The sequence below is a fragment of the Erpetoichthys calabaricus genome, chromosome 2 (assembly GCF_900747795.2).
Source record: "Erpetoichthys calabaricus chromosome 2, fErpCal1.3, whole genome shotgun sequence".
NCBI lineage: Eukaryota > Metazoa > Chordata > Cladistia > Polypteriformes > Polypteridae > Erpetoichthys > Erpetoichthys calabaricus.
Genome location: NC_041395.2, coordinates 21,713,973 through 21,736,993, shown reverse-complemented (window position 1 = coordinate 21,736,993; position 23,021 = coordinate 21,713,973). Strand labels below are relative to the sequence as shown.

The 23,021-nt window shown below is 45.0% G+C and overlaps 1 protein-coding gene across 1 annotated transcript in view; it reads right to left on the bottom strand.

Annotated features, from left to right (window-relative positions):
• The window catches only part of LOC127526802 (lamin tail domain-containing protein 1-like), a 114,739-nt gene that overhangs the window by 36,794 nt on the left and 54,924 nt on the right, over nucleotides 1-23,021 (bottom strand). The window contains exon 3 of the mRNA XM_051923626.1: nucleotides 2,183-2,302. Within this exon, the coding sequence (XP_051779586.1) occupies nucleotides 2,183-2,302 (120 nt within the window). The remainder of the gene's footprint in view (nucleotides 1-2,182; nucleotides 2,303-23,021) is intronic.

Sequence of the window (23,021 nt, the reverse complement as noted above, 5' to 3'; positions counted from 1 at the left end):
AAAATTCACTAATGCTTTTTAAGCAAGTTTTTTTAAATATGAACAATTTGTATGGGTGGTAGTGCTGCTGCTGCTGCCTCGCCATAAGAAGACCAGGGTTGGTGTCCCGGGTCCTTGTTGCATGGAGTTTTTCGCATGTTTCTGTTCGTTTTTCTTCCACGGTGCAAACATATGCAGGTTATGCGACTTGGCAGTGGTGTGTGTGTGTGTGTGCCCTGTGATGGGTTGGCGCCATGTCTAGGTTTGCTCCTGCCTTGTACCCTGTGCTATCTGGTGTAGGCCCGGGTCTCCTCTTTCCTTTGATCCTGGTCTGGTTTAAGTGGGTTACAAAATGACAAATGATCTAACAATTTGTAGAGTGTGCAGGGGTATCTCAGGAAAAAAAAAAAAAACATAGCACTTTCCCAAAAATTTTCTAAGGAATTTATCTACCAAATTTCAACTGAATGGGCCCACAGGAGCAAGTTGTTCTACACAGACGGACAGACAAGACAACTGCAATAGGTGCTCTTGCATTGCATGTGAAGACACTTGAAAAGCTGATGGTCCTGCTCCTCCAAGGAACTGCAGGCCAGTTAGCCTAAGATATCTCATTACGGAAAACACATTGAAGGTCTCAGGCAGTGCCCTCCATAATGCATGGGAAAGGCACTATATAAATAAAATGTATTATAAAATGTATACTATATATATAAATAAAATGCTTGGCGCAAAGACACATTTCTTCTCGATTGCCCCCTCTGCTTTAAAATTACAAAAATCAATCAATTCAGTTGTGATTAAAGTGGTGTGAAGCCACCATAACCCGGGCACACACAGGCAGGGCACAGGTTCAACACAACACCCTGTTTATTTACAGCTTAACATGCACAAAACACCAACAGCGCAACACATCTACTGTCTATACAGTCCCTTCTTTGCCGCCAGTCCATCCGCCTCCACTCCTCCTCAGGCTTTGTCTTCTTCCTCCTGACTCTGGCTCTTCCATGGAGTGAGGCAGCTCCTCTTATTCAGGTCCTGAGAGTGTTCCAGGTGGCTCATCAGTATTACCTGGAGTCACTCCCAGGTGCTCTGCAGCTCCCCCTGGTGGCCCCCACAGAACCCAAACTCCAGCTCCCAGCATGCCCTGTGGGAATCCGTGGTGCCATAGCCACCCAGGAGGGCTGCCCTCTAGTGTCCCAGGGGAGGTATTGCTTCATCAATGCCCTCTCCCCTGGTCCTTCTACTCTGTTGGTGTCCCGGCCAGGTAGTGGCAGACTTTCAGTTAAGGGGATTTACAAGCATTTCAGTCACTCCATGTGGAGCAGAGGAGGACAAAACAATGACAAATGTGTCTTTGTCCCGAAGAGTATGGAGGACAGCGTATCAAAAATGGGTGTGTTAGTGAACAGTCAGCCTGGGTTGAGGTCACTAATATGCTGGAATTCTCTTAGGGGGCAACAAAAGCAAACAATAAGAGAGCTAAAGTCAGTCTAGAGAAAAAGAGCAAAGCCAACATCAGAATAGGGAGTCAAGGAAACGATCGTCAAAACTCGGTAGCGCTAAATCAAGAATCAGAGTCTTAAAACGGCAAAAAAAAAAAAAATCAAAGATGGACACTCGTCATCCCGTCCAGTTCACAGATAAACTGGGACTGCACCAGATGACCATCATATAGGAATTCACCGTCAGCTCTAAACAAAATAAACCCTTAGCAAAACCTTTAACAGAATAAATGTGAAAAAAACAGACCCTTCAAACATAAACACGAACACCAGAAGTGGTATCTATGGGTGTCCCAGGAAGATGGAGAACAGAAACCCAGGAAAAACGAAATAAAAATGTCTATCACAACACAGAGAGGGCTATCTGTCTTGGATTTCAGGAAGCTTGTGATAAGGTGCCACATGAAGTTGAAGTGCAAACAGAGAACAAAGTGGACATCTTTACTGCTAGAATATGACAAGAGAAATACAACGATCAAGGTGGAAACTTTACCACTGGGACCACCGACATGCCAGCTTTCTACATGTGTGAGGGGAAAGCAGGACAGTCGACCTTTCTGAACAAGACTGTCATGAAAGGGAGGATAATTATGGATCTTAACCTGTTAATAAAATACACAGAGGAGATTCAGAGTCAAAAAAAGTACATCATCATTCTGGCTGTACGTCTGCTGCAGGTTTCTGTGACCACAACTTACCCGACCACTAGGACTGCACAGCAGTGTCGTACACTCGGGTCCAGTGCGAAATCTGGGGAGCCCGTCCCATAGAAAGTCTGTGGGCTGAGGAGATCCCACCTTAGAGTCCGCTGCCCAAACCTACAAGCAAAGGATTGTAAGAATAATAAGTGTGATTTATAGATTAGCGGGTTACAAAAGGAGCTATTTCAGTTAGGATTCGTACAATGTTGGTACTTGGTCTGCACTGTTGAGTTGTCACTAGCCGTTTGAATGGCACTCACTTAAAAAGTCATTTTGATTTCTTTACTGCTGCAGATTGCGGATGCCAGTGCAACGTTCAGATTGTTTTATTGAGAAGTCAGATTTTAAGGAAATCGAAAACCATCCATTCATTTTCTGATCAGGAGCAGAAACAGCAGCTAGCATTAGGCAGGGACCACCACTAGACGGGCTGCCAGTTCATGAAAGGGCACATTCACTCATAAATAGATAAGAAAGGCACTATATAATAATTCTTTTCACTTATATAGTGATTTTTCCTCATTTCTCAAAGCACTCCACACAAGGAGGACCTGGGATGTGAACCCATGAGCTCCTTACTGCGAGGCAGCAGTGCTCCCATTACGCCACCTGTGTAGATAGACAGGAAAGGCACTATATAATATCTATATAAATGGAAACAATTATTATATAGTGCCTTATCTGTCTGATACAGAGTGCCTTTCCTATGGCTCAATGGACAACACGTAGAGCATGTCAGACAAGGGGTAGCCCTGCCAAATTCCCCTCTTGACTGATAATGGCGAGCTCACAGTGTAATTAACTTTTAAAATCCCAAAAACATTGGTGCACAACTGCTTTATCGTTTGTACAGAATGTTCCCCAAACTATTTCAACGTGATCCACTCGGTCAAAAGCTTTTCCCTGATCTCTCTCTATTTTATTATTTTATTTTATTTATTTATTTATTTATTTTACTTTATATATATATATATATATATATATATATTGTGATAGTCGCCCGGACACCACCAGTCGGAAACCACTTCTTTATAAAAAGCACATGTTTATTCTCCATTAATAAACACAATTCCACACAGCACACAATGCACAAAGCAATAATCACCACTGATTCTCTCTTTCTCAGTCCTTGGCTGCCTCTACTCTCCTCCTGGGAGCTTTGTCCTACTCTCACTCCCGACTCTGGCTCCCTGACTGTAATGAGGCGGCCCCTTTTATCCCTGCCCGGATGTGCTCCAGGTGACTGATGACGTCCATCCGGCAGCACTTCCTGGTGTGGCAGAAGTGCTGCCCTTTGCCCTGGAAGCACTCCGGGCGTCCCTGGCAGGTTCCTCCACCATCTTGCAGAGTGTGGCGGAAGTAACAATATCCGGGTTCCACGAGGTTTAAAGCTCTCCCAGGCGGTGGCCACAGGTCCCAACGAGTCAGAATCTTCTTTCTCCTTTCCCGTGGTCCTCTCCTGCTCCATGGCGGTTGTGCCCTCGTGGCCCGGAAGCTATTCCCTTCCCGCCACCTTCCGGTCCTTTTTGGCGTCCCGGCCAGGTAATAACCCTGGCCTTCTGCAAACAATATTATATATATATATATATATATATATATATATATATATATATATATATATATATATAAAATCAAATGTCTGTCTGTTTGCTTTTCATGAGAAAACTAAATAGATTGTTTGTTTTTTTTTAATTTTGCTTGAACATTCCGGTTGATTTTGTGACTAGGTATCATAGTTCGCTTGCGGTTCTGATTTATTTGCACGAATCTGAGGGAGTGGCTGCGGGCCAAGGGCCCTCCTCACTCACACTCCATCCTTGGGGCGTATCTTACCCCCACTAAGCTAGCAAACAAGAGAACTACTTAATGGATTTAAATCGGGTTTTTTTCTAAATTTTGCTTGAACATTCTGGTTGATTTTGCGACTTCTCTCATTACGTTAAGTATCATAGTTTTTTGCAGGAGCGAAATATTTGCGCTAATCCGAGACAAAGGCTGCGGGCCAAGTAGAAGGGGGGAAGCATGATGTCAGGAGTGGGGAGCCAGGCAGGGCCCACCTCACTGTCCTGTTTCACTACTACATGGGCGGAGCCACTGGGGACGGCTAGTAGATAATATTCCTAAATTCACCCCTAAAAGATTTGAGGCTGAAGTGACACAATACAGTACAAAAATTGTTGTCATAGACAGATCTGTCAGGTACACAGAAAGTCTGCTGAGCAGGTCCACCACAGTCCTCAGTCAGTCGGCCAGGGCCCTCGAGATGATCTTCTAGTTCTGTGTTTGGCACAGGTCTCTTGTCTTGGGCAGCAGAGTCATGGCTGCTCTTCTGCATCTCCACCACAATTCATCACCATGTAGACTTTCCAAAAACATAGAGAACACCTCTGCACCCAGTAAATACCATAAAGGTTTATAGAATTCAGCAGGGATGCCATCAGTTCCTGGGGTCTTTCCAATATTTAAAAATCAATCAACGCATCCAATAACTCCTGAAGGCTGTCACAGGAGACTGGGGGGTCAGACCCAGCTGGGATGCCTGGAAGGACCAGGAGGTGGTTTATACATCCCCCGGGCCATGAGGGGGCAACCGCCCTGGATGTTGAGGGGACCACGGGGAAGAAGCAAGGAGGCTCAAGCCCACTGGGGCCCGTGGCTACCGCCAGGGGGTGCCCCGAGCGTCGGGAGCCCGGGAGATTGACACTTCCACCACACCTGGGATGGTGGAGGAAGGACCTTCCAGGAATGCCCGGAGTGCTTCTGGGTGCAAGGGCAGCACTACCGGAGGAACTTCATCAAGATCCTGGAGCACATCCGGGTGGAAATAAAAGGGGCCGCCTCCCTACAATCAGGGAACAAGAGTCGGCAGTGGGAGCAGGACATTGGCAGAGGCGCGTGTTAAGGGTGATTGGTGCAGGAGCACTGTGTGTTGTGGGGACTTTATTTGTAAAATAAACGTGTGTTTTGTAAAGTGTTGGTGTCTGTCTGGTGGTGTTTGGACCCGTGTCTCACAAAGCTTATTTCTGCACCCAACTTCAGCTTAACCATCACTGGAATTTTGGGTAATCTATCCAAATAGTCCAACATTGTGGACTCATCACTTAAATCATCCTTAAATACTGTAAATCAAAGTTCCCGATCTCCTCTGTAGTACACAGCTCACAACCATCAGCATCCTGCAGCATGTGGATCACTTTACTCTCGGCCGCTCTCTTTTCTAAATTAACGAAGAATTTTGTAGGTGCGTCCAAGTGATTCAAAGTCTGAAAGCGAGACCACACTGCGCTCCAGGAGTTCAGAAAGTAATCGTTTTTTAGATTTTAACTTGGCAAACATTTCTTCACTATAGACAGTTTTGTAAAATGCTGTATAGATTAGTAATGACCTCCTCCAAGCTCTTCATTTTGTAAGAGCACCTCCTGGTCAGTTGTGGAGTCTACTGTTGGCAAAGGGCTTTAATGTGCACCTCTGACACTTCCCGCCATTTAACTCCGGTCCTGGTGGGCCGCAGGGTTTCATTCTAACCCTATTCCTAATCAGAGAGCAGTTTTCACTACTAATTAACTCAACTCCTTTTCCCTTCAATAGCCCTGTTTTTAAGGCTTCAGTCCTCTGAACTGAACAGATGACCAGCTAAACTGGGATTTCAAACTCCAACCAATTTCATTCCAACCAGTCTCTTAATGAGAAGCCGATTCTTGCTGTTAATTAAAGCCATTATTTAACATCAGGACTTGTGGCTGCTCTCATTCTGCCACAGCAGACTGTTGATTTTCTGTTTTTTCTAAGACCACCGTCAAGATGTTTTGGTGACCTGAGCAGACCAACATGGCCAACACCTTCACCTTTTTTTATTTTCAGGTTAGCTGGTCATGTGGTGGCTTGTTTTGTGTCTTGTTATTGTTTGGCTGCTCAATAAGTAAAAAGAAACAACTAAGGGGTCTGAGTCACGTCAATTAGAACAAAGACAGAACAAGTTAATCAGCAGCCAAAACGGCTCACTAATTAAGAAGAATGAAAACCTGCAGCCACTGCAGCCCACCAGTACCGGAGCTGGACACCCCTGGTCTAAGAGCTGTGAATCTGGGCTTGGTTAGTGTTCACCACCAAAAATAAAACTCAAAAACACTTGAGGAAATGTGAATCTAACAAGGAGACATTAAAGTGTCAAAGAGTTTTGGAGAAAGGTTTTTTTAGGGATAGAGACAATTCTTCCCACCAGAGTGTGATCCGAGAAACCGAGTGGAGAAATAGAAGCCTTTGTGACTGTGTTTAACTGGTGGCTCAAACAGTAGAAACGGTCTAAATGTGCCATTGAAATGCACCCTACGCCCCCCCTTTACCCAGGTGTACTGCCTATCTGACGGACGTTTACCTCGCCAGATGTCCACCATGTCCAAGTGGTCTAATAAGGAATGTAAAGCTCATACAGACGCCTGATGAGGCTCAGCACCATAGACATTGAATTATTAGACGCCTCATGACCAGCAGCATCGTACGTCAACGTCGCCGCCATATTGCGAGTGGCACTGCTGTGGAGTGAAGTAATGGATAAAGATGCCTCATGCATGTGCTGCTTGGGATTGTACAAACCGCTGTACACTCCAAACCAGATCACAGGGATTACATTTCATAGGTAAGGCTGAACAATTGTTTTGGTTATATTTGGCCATTAGAAAATCCTGTTTTATAATCTTAACTTTAGCTACACCAGGCTAAGCTAGCAAATATGTATTTATGTGCTCAAGTGAGCCTCCAAACAATGTTTTGGCTAAATGTATTTAGTCACTAACTATGTAGATTGTTGTTAGCTGTTAACATTTCTCAAACTTTGAAGGTTTCTCAAAGAAATCCACCTCAGGAAGCAGTGGGAGGTAGCCCTTAGACGGGATTTTGAGAAAGCTGTCCTGTGATGTGTGCCGAGCTAGTTTGGTAACAGACGCTGTACCGGCATCATATGATCAAAGCTACCACTCACTCACATTATAAAAACAAAAGGAGGTCTGATGATTCCTTCTGAGGGTCCAGTCAAGGTGGTCAAAGTAGCTGAGCGTGTTATCTGACAGTCGACATTAGGACAAGCTGTCAGTGTATCTTTGATCAATCAGTTTGTTTCGGGCTGAGATTGGTTCAGATGATGTGTTTTTTCTCAAGGAGCACATCGAGGAAACACAGTTTGAAATTGACAACCATCATTGTATGCTCATGTCTTTAGTTGTGTCTGTCGTCCACAAACTAAGGCTGCACCATATTGCCAGACTGAATACTCTCAAATTACAGAGTGGCAACACACGGAAAAAGCTATGGAAGACAGTTCTGTGTCATGGATTTTAGATCCTATCCTGTATATATTTAAGTAACCACATTGTGTGTGTGTGTGTGTGTGAGATTGAGAGAGGAATGAGTGAAATGTTTTCAGAAATTATTAAACCAATTTGTATACAATAAAATTGTTTAGTTTTGTCATTGAGTGTATCATTTCACGGTTAAAAGAAAGACCAGACTGTCAGTTGCAGTCTTATTATTTTGACTTTCAGACATTGGTCACGTTTTCATCTCAATAATTAATAATAATAATAAATACATTTTATTTAATAGGCTCCTTTCTTAGCACAAGAGATATATATATATATACTAGCCAACCCGCGGCGTAGCATACGCCGCATAATTATGTATTGATGGGTGAACACTTCCTGAAAGACACAGTTGTCCAAATGGGGTGGGTTTGAGGATACGACTGTAGGTGAATGAAAAGATGGAACTCTGGAGAGAGCAACATACAATTGTCCGTGACTGACAATTGGAGGACCACCGTCACACGCTCATTCAGCGATTCACATCCGCGACAAACATGATTTTTCATAGGTGGTCCTGTCGTGTCCACCCTCGCACTCGAAGCATACACACTGCCTGGTCATGTGCCCGCTCGCAAAAGCAACTCACAGAGACCTGCCCACCAACTGTAAGACCATGGGATACCCCTCGCAAACTGTTTTACACGCTGCATACAGCAATTCACATCGGCGACAAACATGATTTTTCATAGGTGGTCCTGTCGCGTCCACCCTCACACTTGAGGCATACACACTGCCTGGTCATGTGCCCGCTCTCAAGAGCAACTCACAGAGACCCGCCCACCAACTCTAAGATCATGGAATACCCCTCGCAAACTGTTTTACACGCTGCATACAGCGATTCACATCTGGGACAAACATGATTTTTCTTAGATGGTCCTGTCGCGTTCACCCTCGTTCTCGAAGCATACACACCGCCTGGTCATGTGCCCGCTCGCAAGAGCAACTCACGGAGACCCGCCCACCAACTCTAAGACCATGGCGTGTAAAACAGTTTGCGATGGTGGACGCGGTCGTGCGTCGTATCCGAAAAGAATAATGAAAAGTCAACGTGGCTCAGAGGTGCACGTGGAGTGTAGCAGAGACGAACGCAAATGACGCCCTGGTTTGTGAGTTGCTGTGTCCAAGTTGGTGGGCGTGGCTCTGCGAGTTGTCGTCGTATCCAATGGTCTTAGAGTTGGTTAGCGTGGCTCCGTCCTGCGTGCTCCATGGGTGTCTTGCTCGCTGGCGGCTTAGTGAATTATATATGTAGATAATTGTAAGGAGACCTGGGTTCGCTTCCCGGGTCCTCCCTGCAGGGAGTTTGCATCTTCTCCCCATGTCTGCGTGGGTTTCCTTTGGGTGCTCCGGTTTCCTCCCACAGTCCAAAGACATGCAGGTTAGGTGCATTGCCGATTCTAAAATTGTCCCTAGTGTGTGCACCTCTGAAGGATCTCACCAAAAGGTAACATAAATAATAACCAACAGCAAACCCAAAACAGGACCCTGGACACCACCATGTACCAAACGAAATGATGCTGACCTGTGGTGGCCAATAGAGACAAACCAAAAAACAAAGGTAAGACCTGGATGAGGAGGTCAGAATTCATTTGTGCTGCGCTTCACAGTTCAGCCACTAGAGGGGGGAGTTTCTCTTAAATGAGAGTAGAGCCGTCTTTGAACTTTTCATTTATCTCTTGAACAGCACAGCTGCCTTACAGGTTGTTTGTCAGCCGTTTGTCTGTGTGAAGTCGCCATGTCCTCTCCAATATCTGTATGTGTCTTCCTCAAGGTAGGCTCATTTTACTCCTCCATCTCCCCAGAAATTTGCTTGGTGTTAATCAGTGAATCCAAATTGGGGCTCTGAATGCACGTGAGTGGACCCGGTGGTGGACGGGCACTCTGCACTGTTCGGATAGGCTTTGAATTGGGGCAAACAGATTTGAAAGTATGAATGACACGGACAGACGCAGGCCACAAGTGCATTTATTTTTTTTCTCTTTTCCACATGGGAAACATCTTCCCCCATTTCTCACCTGTACAGCACATTTCAGGCACAAGTACAGTACACAAAATGCACTTTTCTTCCTCTTCTTCTTTTCTTTTCTTTTCTTTCTCTTCACGTCCACTCCTCCTGGTAAGCTTTGTCCTCTTTCTCCCGACTCTGGCTCCCTAAACGGAGTGAGGCGGCTCCTTTTGTGTTGGCGCTGGGAGTGTTTCAGGTGGCTCATCAGTCAGACCTGGAATCCCTCCCAGGTACGATGAAAGCCCAATATATGGCTCTGCAGCCCCCACGGAACCCAACAGGGCTGTGCCAAACTCCCAACTCCCACCGTGCCCTGTGGGAATCTGTAGTGCCGCAGCCGCCCAGCAGGGCTGCCCTCTAACGTCCTGAGGGAGGTAGTGCCTTGTAGATACTCTCTCCCACGGTCCTTCGATTCAGCTGGTGTCCCGGCCGGGTAATGGCCATGGCCGCCTGTCCCAACATTAAGGCGTGCAGCATCACGTTTTTAACAACTCCTTGACTAAATAATGCAGCTTCTTTTTTTTAATCTTGTTTCATTAGGCTCTGCCCGATGAATCTGTGAGTTGACGTAACAATTCAACGTCAGCACAGTATGGATTTCTTTAGCACATTAGAACAGTCTAGACGAGAACAAGCCGTTCAGCGCAACAAAGCTCACCAGGCCTTCTAAGAAAACATCAAGTCAAGTTTTGAAAGTCCCTAAAGTTTTACTGTCTACCACACTACTTGGTCATTTATTCCAAGTGTCTCGGGTTCTCTGTGTGATTTCTTTTCCTTACACTACCAGTCCACTGTCACTTTTTGTACCACATCTTCTTCCTTCACACATACAATCACTGATCAGCTACAACATTAACACCACTGGCAGGTGAAGTGAATCACGCAGATTATCTCGCTACAATGGCACCTGTCAAAGGGTGGGATGTATCAGGCAAGAAATGAACATTCAGCTCTTGAAGGTCACATGTTAGAAGAAGGAAAAATAAATCAAGCGTAAGGATCTCTAGAAAGGACTCCCTTTTGCTCTCCGTGGGAGTAGCTCTGCTGCAGCTACCCATAGGAAGGCTGCTCACATCATGAAGGGGATAGGGGGGGGAAAGCCCTCGGGAGCCCCATCCCAGGAAGAGTCAAAACCATCGGCGAGTCAATGGGGTCAGGCCTGTTGGGGATGAGGACTGGTGTGGTTCTGTGGCATCGCTCGCTGCACGGCAGCACTCGGGGGCCCAGGATCCTGAGCTGTTTCGTAGTGTGGTATGCTCCCCGACCTGACTTGACCTGACCTGTAAGGATCTCAGTGACATTGTGATGGCTAGACGACTGGGTCAGAGCATCTCCAAAATGGCAGGTCTTGTGGGGTTGTTCCTGGTATGCAGTGGTTAGCACCTCCCAAAAGTGGTCCAGTGAAAGACAACCGGCAAACCAGCGACAGGGTCATAGGCAACCGAGACGTGTTGATGCATGTGGGGGAGTGAAGGCGAGCCTGTCTGGTCTGATCCCACTGAAGAGCTGCTGTTTATCGTAATTCTGGCCTTGAGAGAATGCAGTCAGAACACAAAGTGCATCACAGTTCGCTGCGTAGCCGCAGGCCAGTCAGGGTGCCCGTGTTAGCGTGATATTTCCCTCTACTTACCCTTTACCTGTTTTCTTTATGGGTAAGTGTACTTGTCAAGTTTGTTACCGGGTTGGCCTACTGTCGCACTTTAAGATTAACACATACTTAGATATACACATTCACACACGGAGCATAACCACAACAGTACCATAAAACAACATATCCAGCATCTCAGACCTAAATGTTACCTTTGGTCTCCGAGGCTCAACATCCCTGGCTGTCGGCCATTTATCAAGCGGTGGATGTTTTACTGTAACGCACTGTTCATTACTGGACACAGCTCTCCGTCCACAGCTCGATAAACCTCGCAGTTCAGATCATATGGCACTTCCTACTGCTCCAGGTGCTCTAAGAAATTTAACTTATTCCTTCAAACACTCTAAATATGGAGACAAAGTATAGAAAGTTAAAAGCAGCGTGGTATTTATTACATGAATAATAATACCAGCAGAGAAAAGTGTGAAAGAAAATTGGGATAGCAAAGTCTTGATATATATAGTCTTTAGAAACAGCTTATGAAAAAGTAAAGATGACAAGGATGAACGTCCCTGGGCGGCTTGTGATCTTAGCACTCGAAGTTTTTCATGAGATGGTTTTCTGACGATCAGATGAAAACGGACGCACGTTGCTGGCACCCTCCTCTGACGTCGTTCTGTTCTGTTCTCCTTCTTCTGATGTCGTTCTTCAGCCAAGGCATATTTATTATAAAATTCTACCAGCGAGGTTTTGCAAGATGTGATTGCTACATGCACCTGATTGGCTGGCTGTCAATATGATGAATGAATTCACTCCTCCATTTTCCCAAACAATAAAACGTTTTGATGTTGCTTAGTACGTACTAGCATGTCTTCCTTTCCCAGGCTGTAAGCCCATTTAGCAACTTGTTGTCCCAGATGTTCATCCTTTCTCTGGTCAGAAAGTAATTGATAGCCTGAGGCATCGGCAGGTCTTCCTCTTTTTGTCTGAACAGCTGTTTTTAAAAGTGAGGTACAATTGGGAAGAAGATATACTTTGATGTCTGCGGTGGGCTGGCACCCTGCCCGGGGTTTATTTCCTGCCTTGTGCCCTGTATTGGCTGGGATTGGCTCCGGTGGACCCCCGTGACCCTGTAGTTAGGATATAGCGGGTTGGATAATGGATGGATGGATGGATATACTTTGATGTGTCCTGTGTTTTAATTCATCTAGTGTTGTCCTTAGCAAAATATAATGAAAATATGGACAAAAAAATCTACAGATTTTGTACCCCACAACTGTTCCCTATTCTGATCCCAGTCCACCACTAAAACCACCTACAGTGGGCACACAGGCATCAGAACTGGACCTTGGAGCAACAGAAGCAGGTGGCCTGGTCTAATGAATCATGTTTCCTTTCAGACCATGTGGATGGCAGAGTGCGAGTGAGTCTTCTGCTTGGGGAAGAGACGTCAGCAGGATGTACTATGGGAAGACAGCAAGCCGGCGCAGAGGCAGCATGATTCTGTGGGCGATCATCTTCTGAGTAGTCTTGGGTTCTGGCATTCATGTGGATGTTACTTTGACATGTACCATCTCCCTAAGGATTGTTGCAGACCATGTAATGGTATTCCCTGAAGGCAGTAGCCTCTTCCAGCAGGATAATGCGCCCTTCCACAAAGTCGAAAAATTGTCCAGGAATGGTTTGAGGAGCATGACAAAGAGGTCAAGGTGATGATTTGGCTTCCAAATTCTCCAGATCTCCATATGATCAAGTATGTGTGGGATGAGCTACAAAAACAAGTTCAATCCATGGAGGCCCCACGTCACATCTTCCAAGACTCTGCTGCTGACATCTTGATGTCAAATACCACAGGACACCTTCAGAGGGCTTGTGGTCTCCATATCTTGATGGGTCAGAGCTGTTTTGGTGGCACAAACACCATATTAGCTAGGAGGTTTAAGTGTTGTGGCTGATCAGTGTAGGTTGCAGCTGCCTTTGCCCCATATTGGACCATAAGCACCGCATGGAAGGTGATAGGTGGGAGGAGAGAAGCACAAAATCTAAAACGATTTGCATTTATTCACTTAGCAGACACATTTATCCAAATTTACAAAAGAGGTCAACATGATCGAGTAAACCTCAGACCGGGGATTCAAAGAAATATCACAAAGCAAGGTGTCACACAAGCAAGCCAACAGGTTCAGAGTTGAGTGAAATATCACGAGATATGGGTTTGGAACAAGGCACTGATGCTTCTCTCCTTCTTTCAACAGACCCGCAGAAGATTAATGATCCTGTTTTTTCCCTACCTTTTATCATCTCCGGCTCATCCTAATGACGTGACTCCCGACGCAGCCTTGACGACGTCACTTCCGAAGATGACGTCCCTTCCGTCCCACCGCCGTAACATCACTTCTGGTCCAACCTCGATGGCATCACTTCTGTCGAGCTCTGATGACGTCATTTCCTCTTCCTCAGCCATTTCCTTCCTGCCACCATTATATAAAATGACCCTCTGTTTTCATTTCATTTGTCAAATGTTTTTTGAATGAAATTTGGCCCATTTGGGTGGGAACAACTAGACGGCTGGCTCACTGATTGTCACATTTCTAAACCAATCCAACGCCTCAAAGCTGGGGTCTTGATGTTAAACTCGTTAACCTGGGCAGACTGACAGCAAGCTTGTTACTCTGATGACCCGACTACAGTTGAAAACACATTAGACCTCCACTGTATGGCAAAAAAGTATTGGGATGCCAACATGAACTTTAATGACATCCCATTCTTAATACAGGGGCTTTAATATGAAGTCGCCCACCCTTTGCAGCTATAACAGACTGTGGCAGTCGACCAGCGACCTTGCCCCACCGGGACGGCTGAAACAGGGAAGGACAATATATACCCCTGGACGCAAGAGGGCAGCCTCCCTGGATTCCATCAGGGAGCCTGGAAGCTCAGCCCTGTGGAGGTCCGTGGCCGCTACCAGGGAGCACCTGGATGGTTCCTGTGCTACCAGGACAGGAACGATGTACATCTGCAGTGCTTCCTAGGAAGTGCTGCCGGAAGACCATCACAGAGCACCTGGAGCACATCTGGGGTGGGATAAAAGGGGCCACCTCAGTCCATTCAGAAGCCGGAGTCGGGTGGCAGTAGACAGAGCTTGCAAGAGAGGAGTGGAGGCAGCTGAAGGAAGGAGGAAGAAAGGACAGAGCTGTAATGTGGTCATTTGTGTACTGTGTGTGTTGTTGGGAAAAATAAACGACGCGTGTTTTAGACACTTGGAGTCCGTGTCTGTCTGTGTCAAGGCCTTTCTTTCACAAGCCTCAACTCTTCTTGGAAGGCTTTCCACAAAGTCTACGAGTGTGTTTATGGGATTTTGTGACCAGGAGATGCCTTTGTGAGGTCAGGCACCGATGTTGGATGAGAAGGTCTGGCTCGCTCGCAGTCTCCGCTCGAATTCATCCCAAAGGTGTTTTGTCGGGGCTCTGTGCAGGTCACTCAAGTTCTTCTACACCTAACTCGCTCATCCATTTCTTCATAGACTTTGCTTTGTGCACTGGTGCCTGAGCAGTCATGTTGGAACAGGAAGGGATCATCCCCAAACTGGTCCCACAAAGTTGGGAGCATGAAATTGCCCAAAATGGCTTTTTATGCTGAAGCATTAAGAGTTCCTTTCATTAACCCCTGAAAAACAACTCCACACCATAATCTCTCCTCCACCAAAATTTACACTTGGCACAATGCAGTCAGGCGAGTACCGTTCTCCTGGCAGACTCGTCCATCGGATTGCGTGACTCGTCACTCCAGAAGACACGTCTGCACTGCTCTAGTGTCCAGTGGCGGTGGGCTTTACACCACTGCATCCGACGCTTTGCATTGCACTTGGCCCATCGCTCTCTACACTGCACTGTTCTTTGAGCTTTTGGAGGTCTGTAGCTATTGACTCTGCAGAAACTTGGCGACTTCTGTACACCTCAGCATGCACTGTCCCCGCTCTGTGACTTGACGTGGCCTACCACTTCGTGGCTCCATTGCTGTTGTTCCCAACTGCTTCCACTTTGTTGTAATACCACTAACAGCTGTCCGTGGAATATTTAGAGGTGAGGAAATTCCATGAATGGACTTATTGCACAGATGGCATCCTCTCACGGTACCAGGCTAGAATTCACTGAGCTCCTGAGAGCAATGCATTCTTTCACAAATGTTTGTAGCAGCCAGCAGTCTGCATGCCAAGGTGCTTGAGTTTATACACCTGTGGCCATGGAAGTGATTGGTACTCCTGAATTCAATGATTTGGGGGGGGGGGGTGTCCCAATACTTTTGTCCATATAGTGTATAAATATGTGTCATGTGTGCAGAGAGCACATTAGACATCTTAAAAATAAACATAACCTGATGCAAGGGGAAAAATCTTATTGTGAAATCAGATTATACATTGGCGTTTGACGGCATCAATGGACGAATGGTAAATGTGAACAATACGTCCCCACAGGTGCTGTGTGGGCTCTCTGCTATTCAGCGTTACGGCAATAATGTAGGAACTGATGTAAGCTTGAAAGAATTGGCAGCTATGATCACGAAAAGATGAACTGCAAAATTGAACACTTGAGGGACACAGTGTGTCACACGCCATCAAAAGGATTACTGTTAAGATTGTAGTGGCGCTACAACTTAGAGGACTCCATTTCCCATCTTCCCCGAGGATATTGCCCTGATTGTACATTTAAGGGAATGCAAGGGCTGCTGGGGAATCTTAAAAGGGAGTCGGCTAAGCAACAAAGGAACCCCATTGTTTTGTGTTTGTGTTCACCCGTCTGTCCCGCCTCAGTGGAATATTATTTCTATCGTTTGATCGTCGAAACTGTAAGGATGTATGGCTTGTCTCGTGCCTGCCTGTTGGGTGAGTGGTGTTGGATTGGTCATCATGCTTCATCGGAAGGGAGCGCTCCCCAGATCTCATCACCAGGACTGGTTAATGCATTGCTGTTCCTGGATTGTCATCTTTTCCTTCATTCCACTTCATCCTCTACTGCTGTTAGTGTTTATTGTTGTGTTCATATTTAATATCGTCGTGGGGTAAAGGGAGGGTTACCTGTTTATTTGTTGCTCATATTTTTTGTTCAGTCTATCTATCTATCTGTCTATCCAGCTTTACGTCCTGTCACTTCGTGTCTCTGTGTGTGAGGGGTGCGACTCGGCCCAAAGCTGGCTGCGTTCCAGGGATCCCACCCAAAAAAAACAAACAAATCACCGTCCTTATGGCGGTGTGCATCTGAGCAGCACCGGACCACTACAAGAGAGCTTATAATGAAGAGCCACAGGAGACGCAGATTTCAGCTAATTTTTATATTTTATACTTTCTTCATCATTCATTCATATGAAAACGTGCTATAGGAATAAATGTTGTTGTTGTTGAATCAATAAATCTGCATAACAACACCAGGGGCCTCATGCATAACACCGTGTGTAGAATTCGAACTATAACATGACGTAAGCACAAAAGCAAAAATGTGCTTACGCACAAAAATATCCAGATGCATAAATCTGTGCGTACGCAAACTTCCACGTTCTTCTACTCCATAAATCCCGGTCAACATGAAAAGTAACACACGTGCATGCGCCTGCTGTCCCACCCCAACTCCTCCCAGAATTACGCCACTTTGAATATGCAAATCAATATAAATATCCCTTAAGCTCAGCCTTCTGTGAAAAGGCAATGGCAAAAGTACATGGGAAAATAGAAGAATTTCAGCGAATACCAAATGGATGCAAAGAAAAACGTACTATTTGTTGGTTTAAACAGTGGTATAAGCAACAAAAGGAAGTCGATCGAGTGACATAGCGTGTCGGAGAAACTCAAAAGCTCAAGTTCACAAAGTTGCACAGTGCCCGAAATAAAAAAGAAGTTGTCAGATATTAAAGCCGCCGTGAAAAGGCGAGACGTAGCCCACCGTCTGAGTGTCATATGAAAGCTTATAAGGGTACAGAGAAAAAAAAAGGCACACAGTGGGGAAAAAAGCACGAAATGTCAACTTTAATCTCGAAATTTCCACTTTAATCATGTAGTTTATTTTGTCATTAAAGTAGAACATCATAAACTTCATCTTAAAATCATTCCATTTACTAGTTTCTCAAATCCCATCGTAACTAAATTAGCACGTTAAATGCTTTGTTTTGTATTTGATCTTCTATGTGCTCTATGTGTCTGAATCACTACGTGTTTCTTAACCCCTTCACCGCCCTCTGCCGGATATATCCGGCACCGCTGTTTTAATGCTAACGCCACACTGCCGGAATTATCCGGCACATTTGCCTGTGGTTATATGAATGCCTGGCAAGTAGTATAACTGACGGTTTGGCGTGGGTATTATTACTACGTTGTATTTCGACAAGTCTGTGGTTGTTTTGGCCGGTCATGTGACGTGATTCGCATGTAACAGCTGTGAATATGGCGAAACGTAAACTGACTTCAAGTGAGGCTTTGCAGGCGATTTTGGACAGTTCTGATCATGATTGTAGCAGTTCTGAAGAAGATTTTAGTGACAGTGATGAGCAGCAACGTGCGCTGCATGATATTGTGAATGAAGACGCATCGGATGACGGCGCTGAGTGGGTGTATCCCCAGCATCTCAGCTGGGCTGCTGCCCGTGGTGAACTACCTTTTCTGCATTCGTTTGAGGGAACGTGTGGCTTTATTGTTGATGTAAACAATTACACTGCTGAGCAGTTTTATGAGCTGTTTGTGTCACCTGATTTGATCAGACATTTTGTTCATCAGACAAATCTGTATGCAGCACAGTTTACTGAGAAAAATCCCAATTTACCTCCACATTCCCGTGTTCGTGCTTGGTTTGACACTGATGAAAACGAAATGAAAAAATTCATTGGGATTTTGATGTTGATGGGAATAATCAGAAAACCAGATATTGAGATGTACTGGTCTACAGATCCTATGTATGCAACACCTATTTTTGCAGCTGTCATGACACGTAACCGATTCTCTTTGCTGCTGAAATTCTTTCATTTGAATGACAACAGAAACGAGCCAGATAAGAAAGATCCAAACCGCGACCACTTGTTCAAGCTACGTCCTTTGATTGATCATTTATTTGAAGCATTTCAGTTGCCCTACATGCCAGGACCGTCAGTTGCAGTTGATGAAAGTTTATTGTCGTGGAAGGGCCGCTTACAGTTTCGACAGTATCTACCATTGAAAAGGGCACGGTTTGGTATCAAGATGTTTTGCTTAGCTGAGAATTCAGGTTACATTTATACATTTCGTGTATACACTGGCAACTTGCACAACATTTAGTGGTCAATACTGCTTGAATAAATGTAAAAAATGTAAAAAAAAATGTAAAAAAGTAAAAAAACAAAAATTGTTCACATTTCGCCTGGCTTGGGGAATATTTAGGGAGTTGGCGGTTAAAGGGTTAAACAGACTTTTTCTTCCTTCGACAGGACACAGAATCCATTACTTTCGTGATGTTACAGCTCTCTGAATAATTAAAATACTGAGATGTATACGTGATATTTTCATGATGACAGGAGTTAAAGCGTATTATTAAACATGGGAACACGGTGGCGCAGTGATTGTTCTTGTCTCATGCAAGAGGCTATGCGCGACCTTCAATGAAATACTTTATCACAGAAGTACTGTTTCTTTCAAACATACTAACCTCCAATTCCTGTCCTTACTTTTCTTTCTCCAAATACCCAATCGCCACACAATCAGCTCTGTAATAGATGTTAAGCCATCTGTAAGCTTAGAATGCTGATTCTTCAAAACTTTTAAGGAACATCGAAATATCTTCATAGTACATGTTTAATTATTCTATCCATTTATCCTTCCAGTGTCGTGTCAGCACCAGCAAGAATTCAACGCAACACAGAACAATCACTGAATGGAGTGCCAGCTCCTCGCTAGCGCTGCAGCACCGTGTAGTTAAAGTTAAAGTTTTATCTGTATAATATAATAAACATATTTTGCTGCTTTTCATCTTAAAAATGATATCGTCATCATATGTAAGTACATGCTTTATAAAGTGTCTCAGGTTGTACAATATTATAACTGTATCGTAAGTTTACAAACAGTTCTACAAGGAGCACTTGATGGACTGATTGAGTGCGTTTATAGTTCTTGGGATGAAACTGTGAACCGTGATGTCCGTACAGGAAAGGCTCTGAAGCGTTTGTCGTATGAGAGCAGTTCAAATAGACAGCATGGCTGCTTGATGCTGTATCCCGATAATTCTCTTTCTGATCAGCTGCTGTTGAGCTGTGATTCACACTCAGATACAGTGATATGAATACTCCGAGTGGTGCAGTGAGAGTAATATGGAAAAAGATAATCTGCTGTGGCAACACCTAACAGGAGTAGCTAACAGAAGAAGAAGGTGCAATGAGAGTAACAACGCTAAAGCAGTTATTGTATTTAGAATAGTTTGACCATTCTGTGGATTATTATATTGTTACAGGTTAATTACAATCAGATACATTAAACTAATAAACAAATTGCAGTTAATTTCAGTGTATTTATAAAGCTGTGTCAGGGATGTGGATCTAAAAAAGAAAGGGTAATCACACAGGAACAGCAGCACTGCTTTGATGCTGGGTGCCGCCAGTCTGAAAAACCGAGCAGAGAACTTGCGTACGACAGGGTATGAGCTACCGTGGGAATGTGCGTGGCTTTACGCCAAGTTTAGGTTCTATACATCGTGATTTGAACATGGAAACGTTCTTACGCAACATTTTTGTGCATATGCACCGTTTATACATGAGGTCCCAGGAGATGCACAGACGAGGCTCCACAACATCCACCTTCTGACTGCACGTCTAACCAAATAACTAAAGAAATTTGACATTACCATCTAATTGGAAATGCAAGCATGCTGTGACAAAATGGCCGCCACATTTTAACACGTAGATCTCAGTGCTAATCTAAACTCGACTTGCTATTGTTATGTCATGTAGTGGTGCAATATTGAAAATGACAGAAAGAGATCGTAGGAGACAGAGGTGCTCCTCAAACATGTGGAGCCCAGTAGCTTTGGTGGTCTATGTCTGTGTACGGGTCTGCCTGTCTGTCTCTCTGCACAGTCGCAGCATTCATTACAACATCCAAATTAATGGTTAAGCTTCAGTTACCTTGTCCTACTGAGCTCCTGAATGGCCAACAGCAATTCTCTCAGCGTCGAGTGTTGTGTTCAGTTTCCTTTGCTCTTTCCCTGACATTTAATGTGCTCAGACTGGAGGACTCAGAGGGGGCGGGTGTTTTAGTAGGAAGCCCAGTGGGCGGAGCCTTTGCAGCAGTGGGTTTCTCTGCTCTTCACTACACACTTTTTTGGCAGGTTGTCCCCAGATGTGTATTCTCAATCACCTCTAGGCCTGCATGACCTCCCTCAATAGGATGAGGCCTGTTTAGAGTCAACAAATAATCTGAGACCGAGATAAGAAAATAAAACAGAGGGCCAGACTGCACTCAGGTGGTAATGGTGAAAGGCGTCAAGTGAGAGTTCAGAAATCCAGCATGGCCACAAACAGCAGGTGGTGTAATCGCAGGTGTGGGTAAGCAGGGCACAGCTGTGTTTGGTAATCCGACATCCCACAGGGGCAGCCAGCGCAAAGCCCACCATCCTTTTATTTATTGTCTTCCTTTTATGAAGCCGTGATTACCTCATTGGTTTGCGTTGGATACAAAGCTGTATTTACCATTAAAATAAAATGGTGTTTTGTAGGAAGACTGTATGTGAGGTTAAGGGAACAACATTCATTCACAGTACAAGCGTCACACGGCACCCGCTGCTTTGTTCTGTATATGTTGTCAGTCGAGTGCAAAGATGTTGTGACAGACGGCCGGGGGGCCTTGCCCGGTTGGGACGCCCTTGTGATGGAAGGACTGGGGGAGAGGACATGTCCACAGCAATAACTCCCCCAGAACATGAGAGGGTGACCCCCACTGGATTGCGACCTGGACAGTCCCGGAAACCCTGGGCTGCAGCATGTCCCCCACACCCAGGAGTGCTGCTGGAAGTGGATCAGAGTGCAACTGGAGCACTAGAAAGGAGACCACCTCACTCCATTCGAGGAGCCAGAGTCGGGTGGAAGGTGGGTAAACCCTGCTGGGAGAAGTGGAGTTGGTAAAAGAAAGAAAGAAAGAAAGAAAGAAAGAAAGAAAGAAAGAAAGAAAGAAAGAAAGAAAGAAAGAAAGAAAGAAAGAAAGAAAGAAAGAAAGAAAGAAAGAAAGAAAGGACTGAACGATAGTGTGTGCTGTGTATTCTGTACTGTGCTCGGAGGTGTGGAGCTGGGAAACAGAGCTGCCCCACAAGGAAAATAAAAGGGGTGTTTTTGGACTCTGTTCCTGTCTGTGTCGGGTTTGGGAAGCTGTATGCCCCCTGGCTTATCACAACGTCAAGATGTCCGAAATAAATGCTCACACTCAATAAGTGGTCCCGGCCCTTGCTTTGGAGTGTGAATACTCACTGGTTAGTTAGTGGAGGCCCACCAGGAATCCAAGTGCTGGCTGCGGCTGTCTGCTCAGAGGCTGAGTGAGCGTCTGCAGGGTTTCATTCCCTGAGCAGATTATTAAACATTTAAAAGACTTGCGGGCTCTGCCCCCCTGCTCGCTTCGCTCACCAACACCCTACACGCTTGTCATTTCCTGTATCTGCCGCTTGCGACGAATCGTGCTGTGCTTTTGGATAAACATGAATATCAACTCTGTCGTTGATATCTCTGTCTTTTGAAACTATTATCGCTGACAATTTGTCACATGTTGGTTTATTATATATGACTTCATATAGAAATCCAAGAAAACTTCTTGGTCGGTGTTTTGCAGATAAATTTCGTACAAAGTGCGATACTTTTGGACGTATGGATTTCTATCCATTATTGGCTGTAGAATTTCTAATACAGTAAAATCTTGGATTGCGAGTAACTTGGTCTGTGAGTGTTTTGCAAGATGAGCTAAAATTTGTAATAAATTTTAACTTGATAAACGAGTGAGGTGTTGCGATACGAGTAGTACGTATACACTTTGTCTGCTGAGTGTCACATGATCACAACTAAGCTGATGGTTCCTCTCTCTCTCTCGCTGCAGGATTGTGGGTAATCGTCTCCCATTCTCGGTCTCATTCCGGCGTGCCTCACTCATATAGTCAACATCCGTACGAGCGTATACTGTTTACTACAGCATGGTGACCACGTGTGTGTGTTGTGACGTGCGAGTCCCTGTCTTGCACCCCAAAACACGAGGCAGAGTCTCAATACTTTAGCAACACCAGCGAATGATGTGAACGCGAACAGATTATTGTAGATTCAGATATTTTGCCTGTAGTGTTTTTGGATTTCACTTTCACCAAATAACAAATCTTTTTATTTCTCGTGGATACGCCTCTTCATTGGGAAGAAACACGACTTTTTTTTCCCTGATGGCAACACGAATTAGACGATCTACAAGTTTAAAGCTGACCAATATCTACATACTTCTGTCATGTCACCTATGTCCATATATTTAATCTCTCTTCACTGTTCCATTATTTCGCCATTTGTTTGCGCTAATGCGATCTTTACTATCAGTTTTTTGAGACTTTTGAATTCATAATCTCTTACCTGCTCTGCATGTGTATCGCACCAAAATTTTTGAACCTCTTTACGACGTTCTAATTTGTCTTCTACTCGTTGTCTTTTATTTTCGCCCCTGCTTGGGTCTGTTAGGTTTTCAATTCATCTCTTGGCACAAAGTCTCGTCTCGCAGGACTTGAAGTTATCTCTAAGAAAAAGTCTCGTGAATCATCCCAGTATCTATATTACTAATCGACAGTTAATTTATGCACGGCGGACGCACCGAAGTGCATGCGCACTGCGGCGCGGCGCCCCAGAGTCAAACGCAGCAGCTTCCCAGAGTCA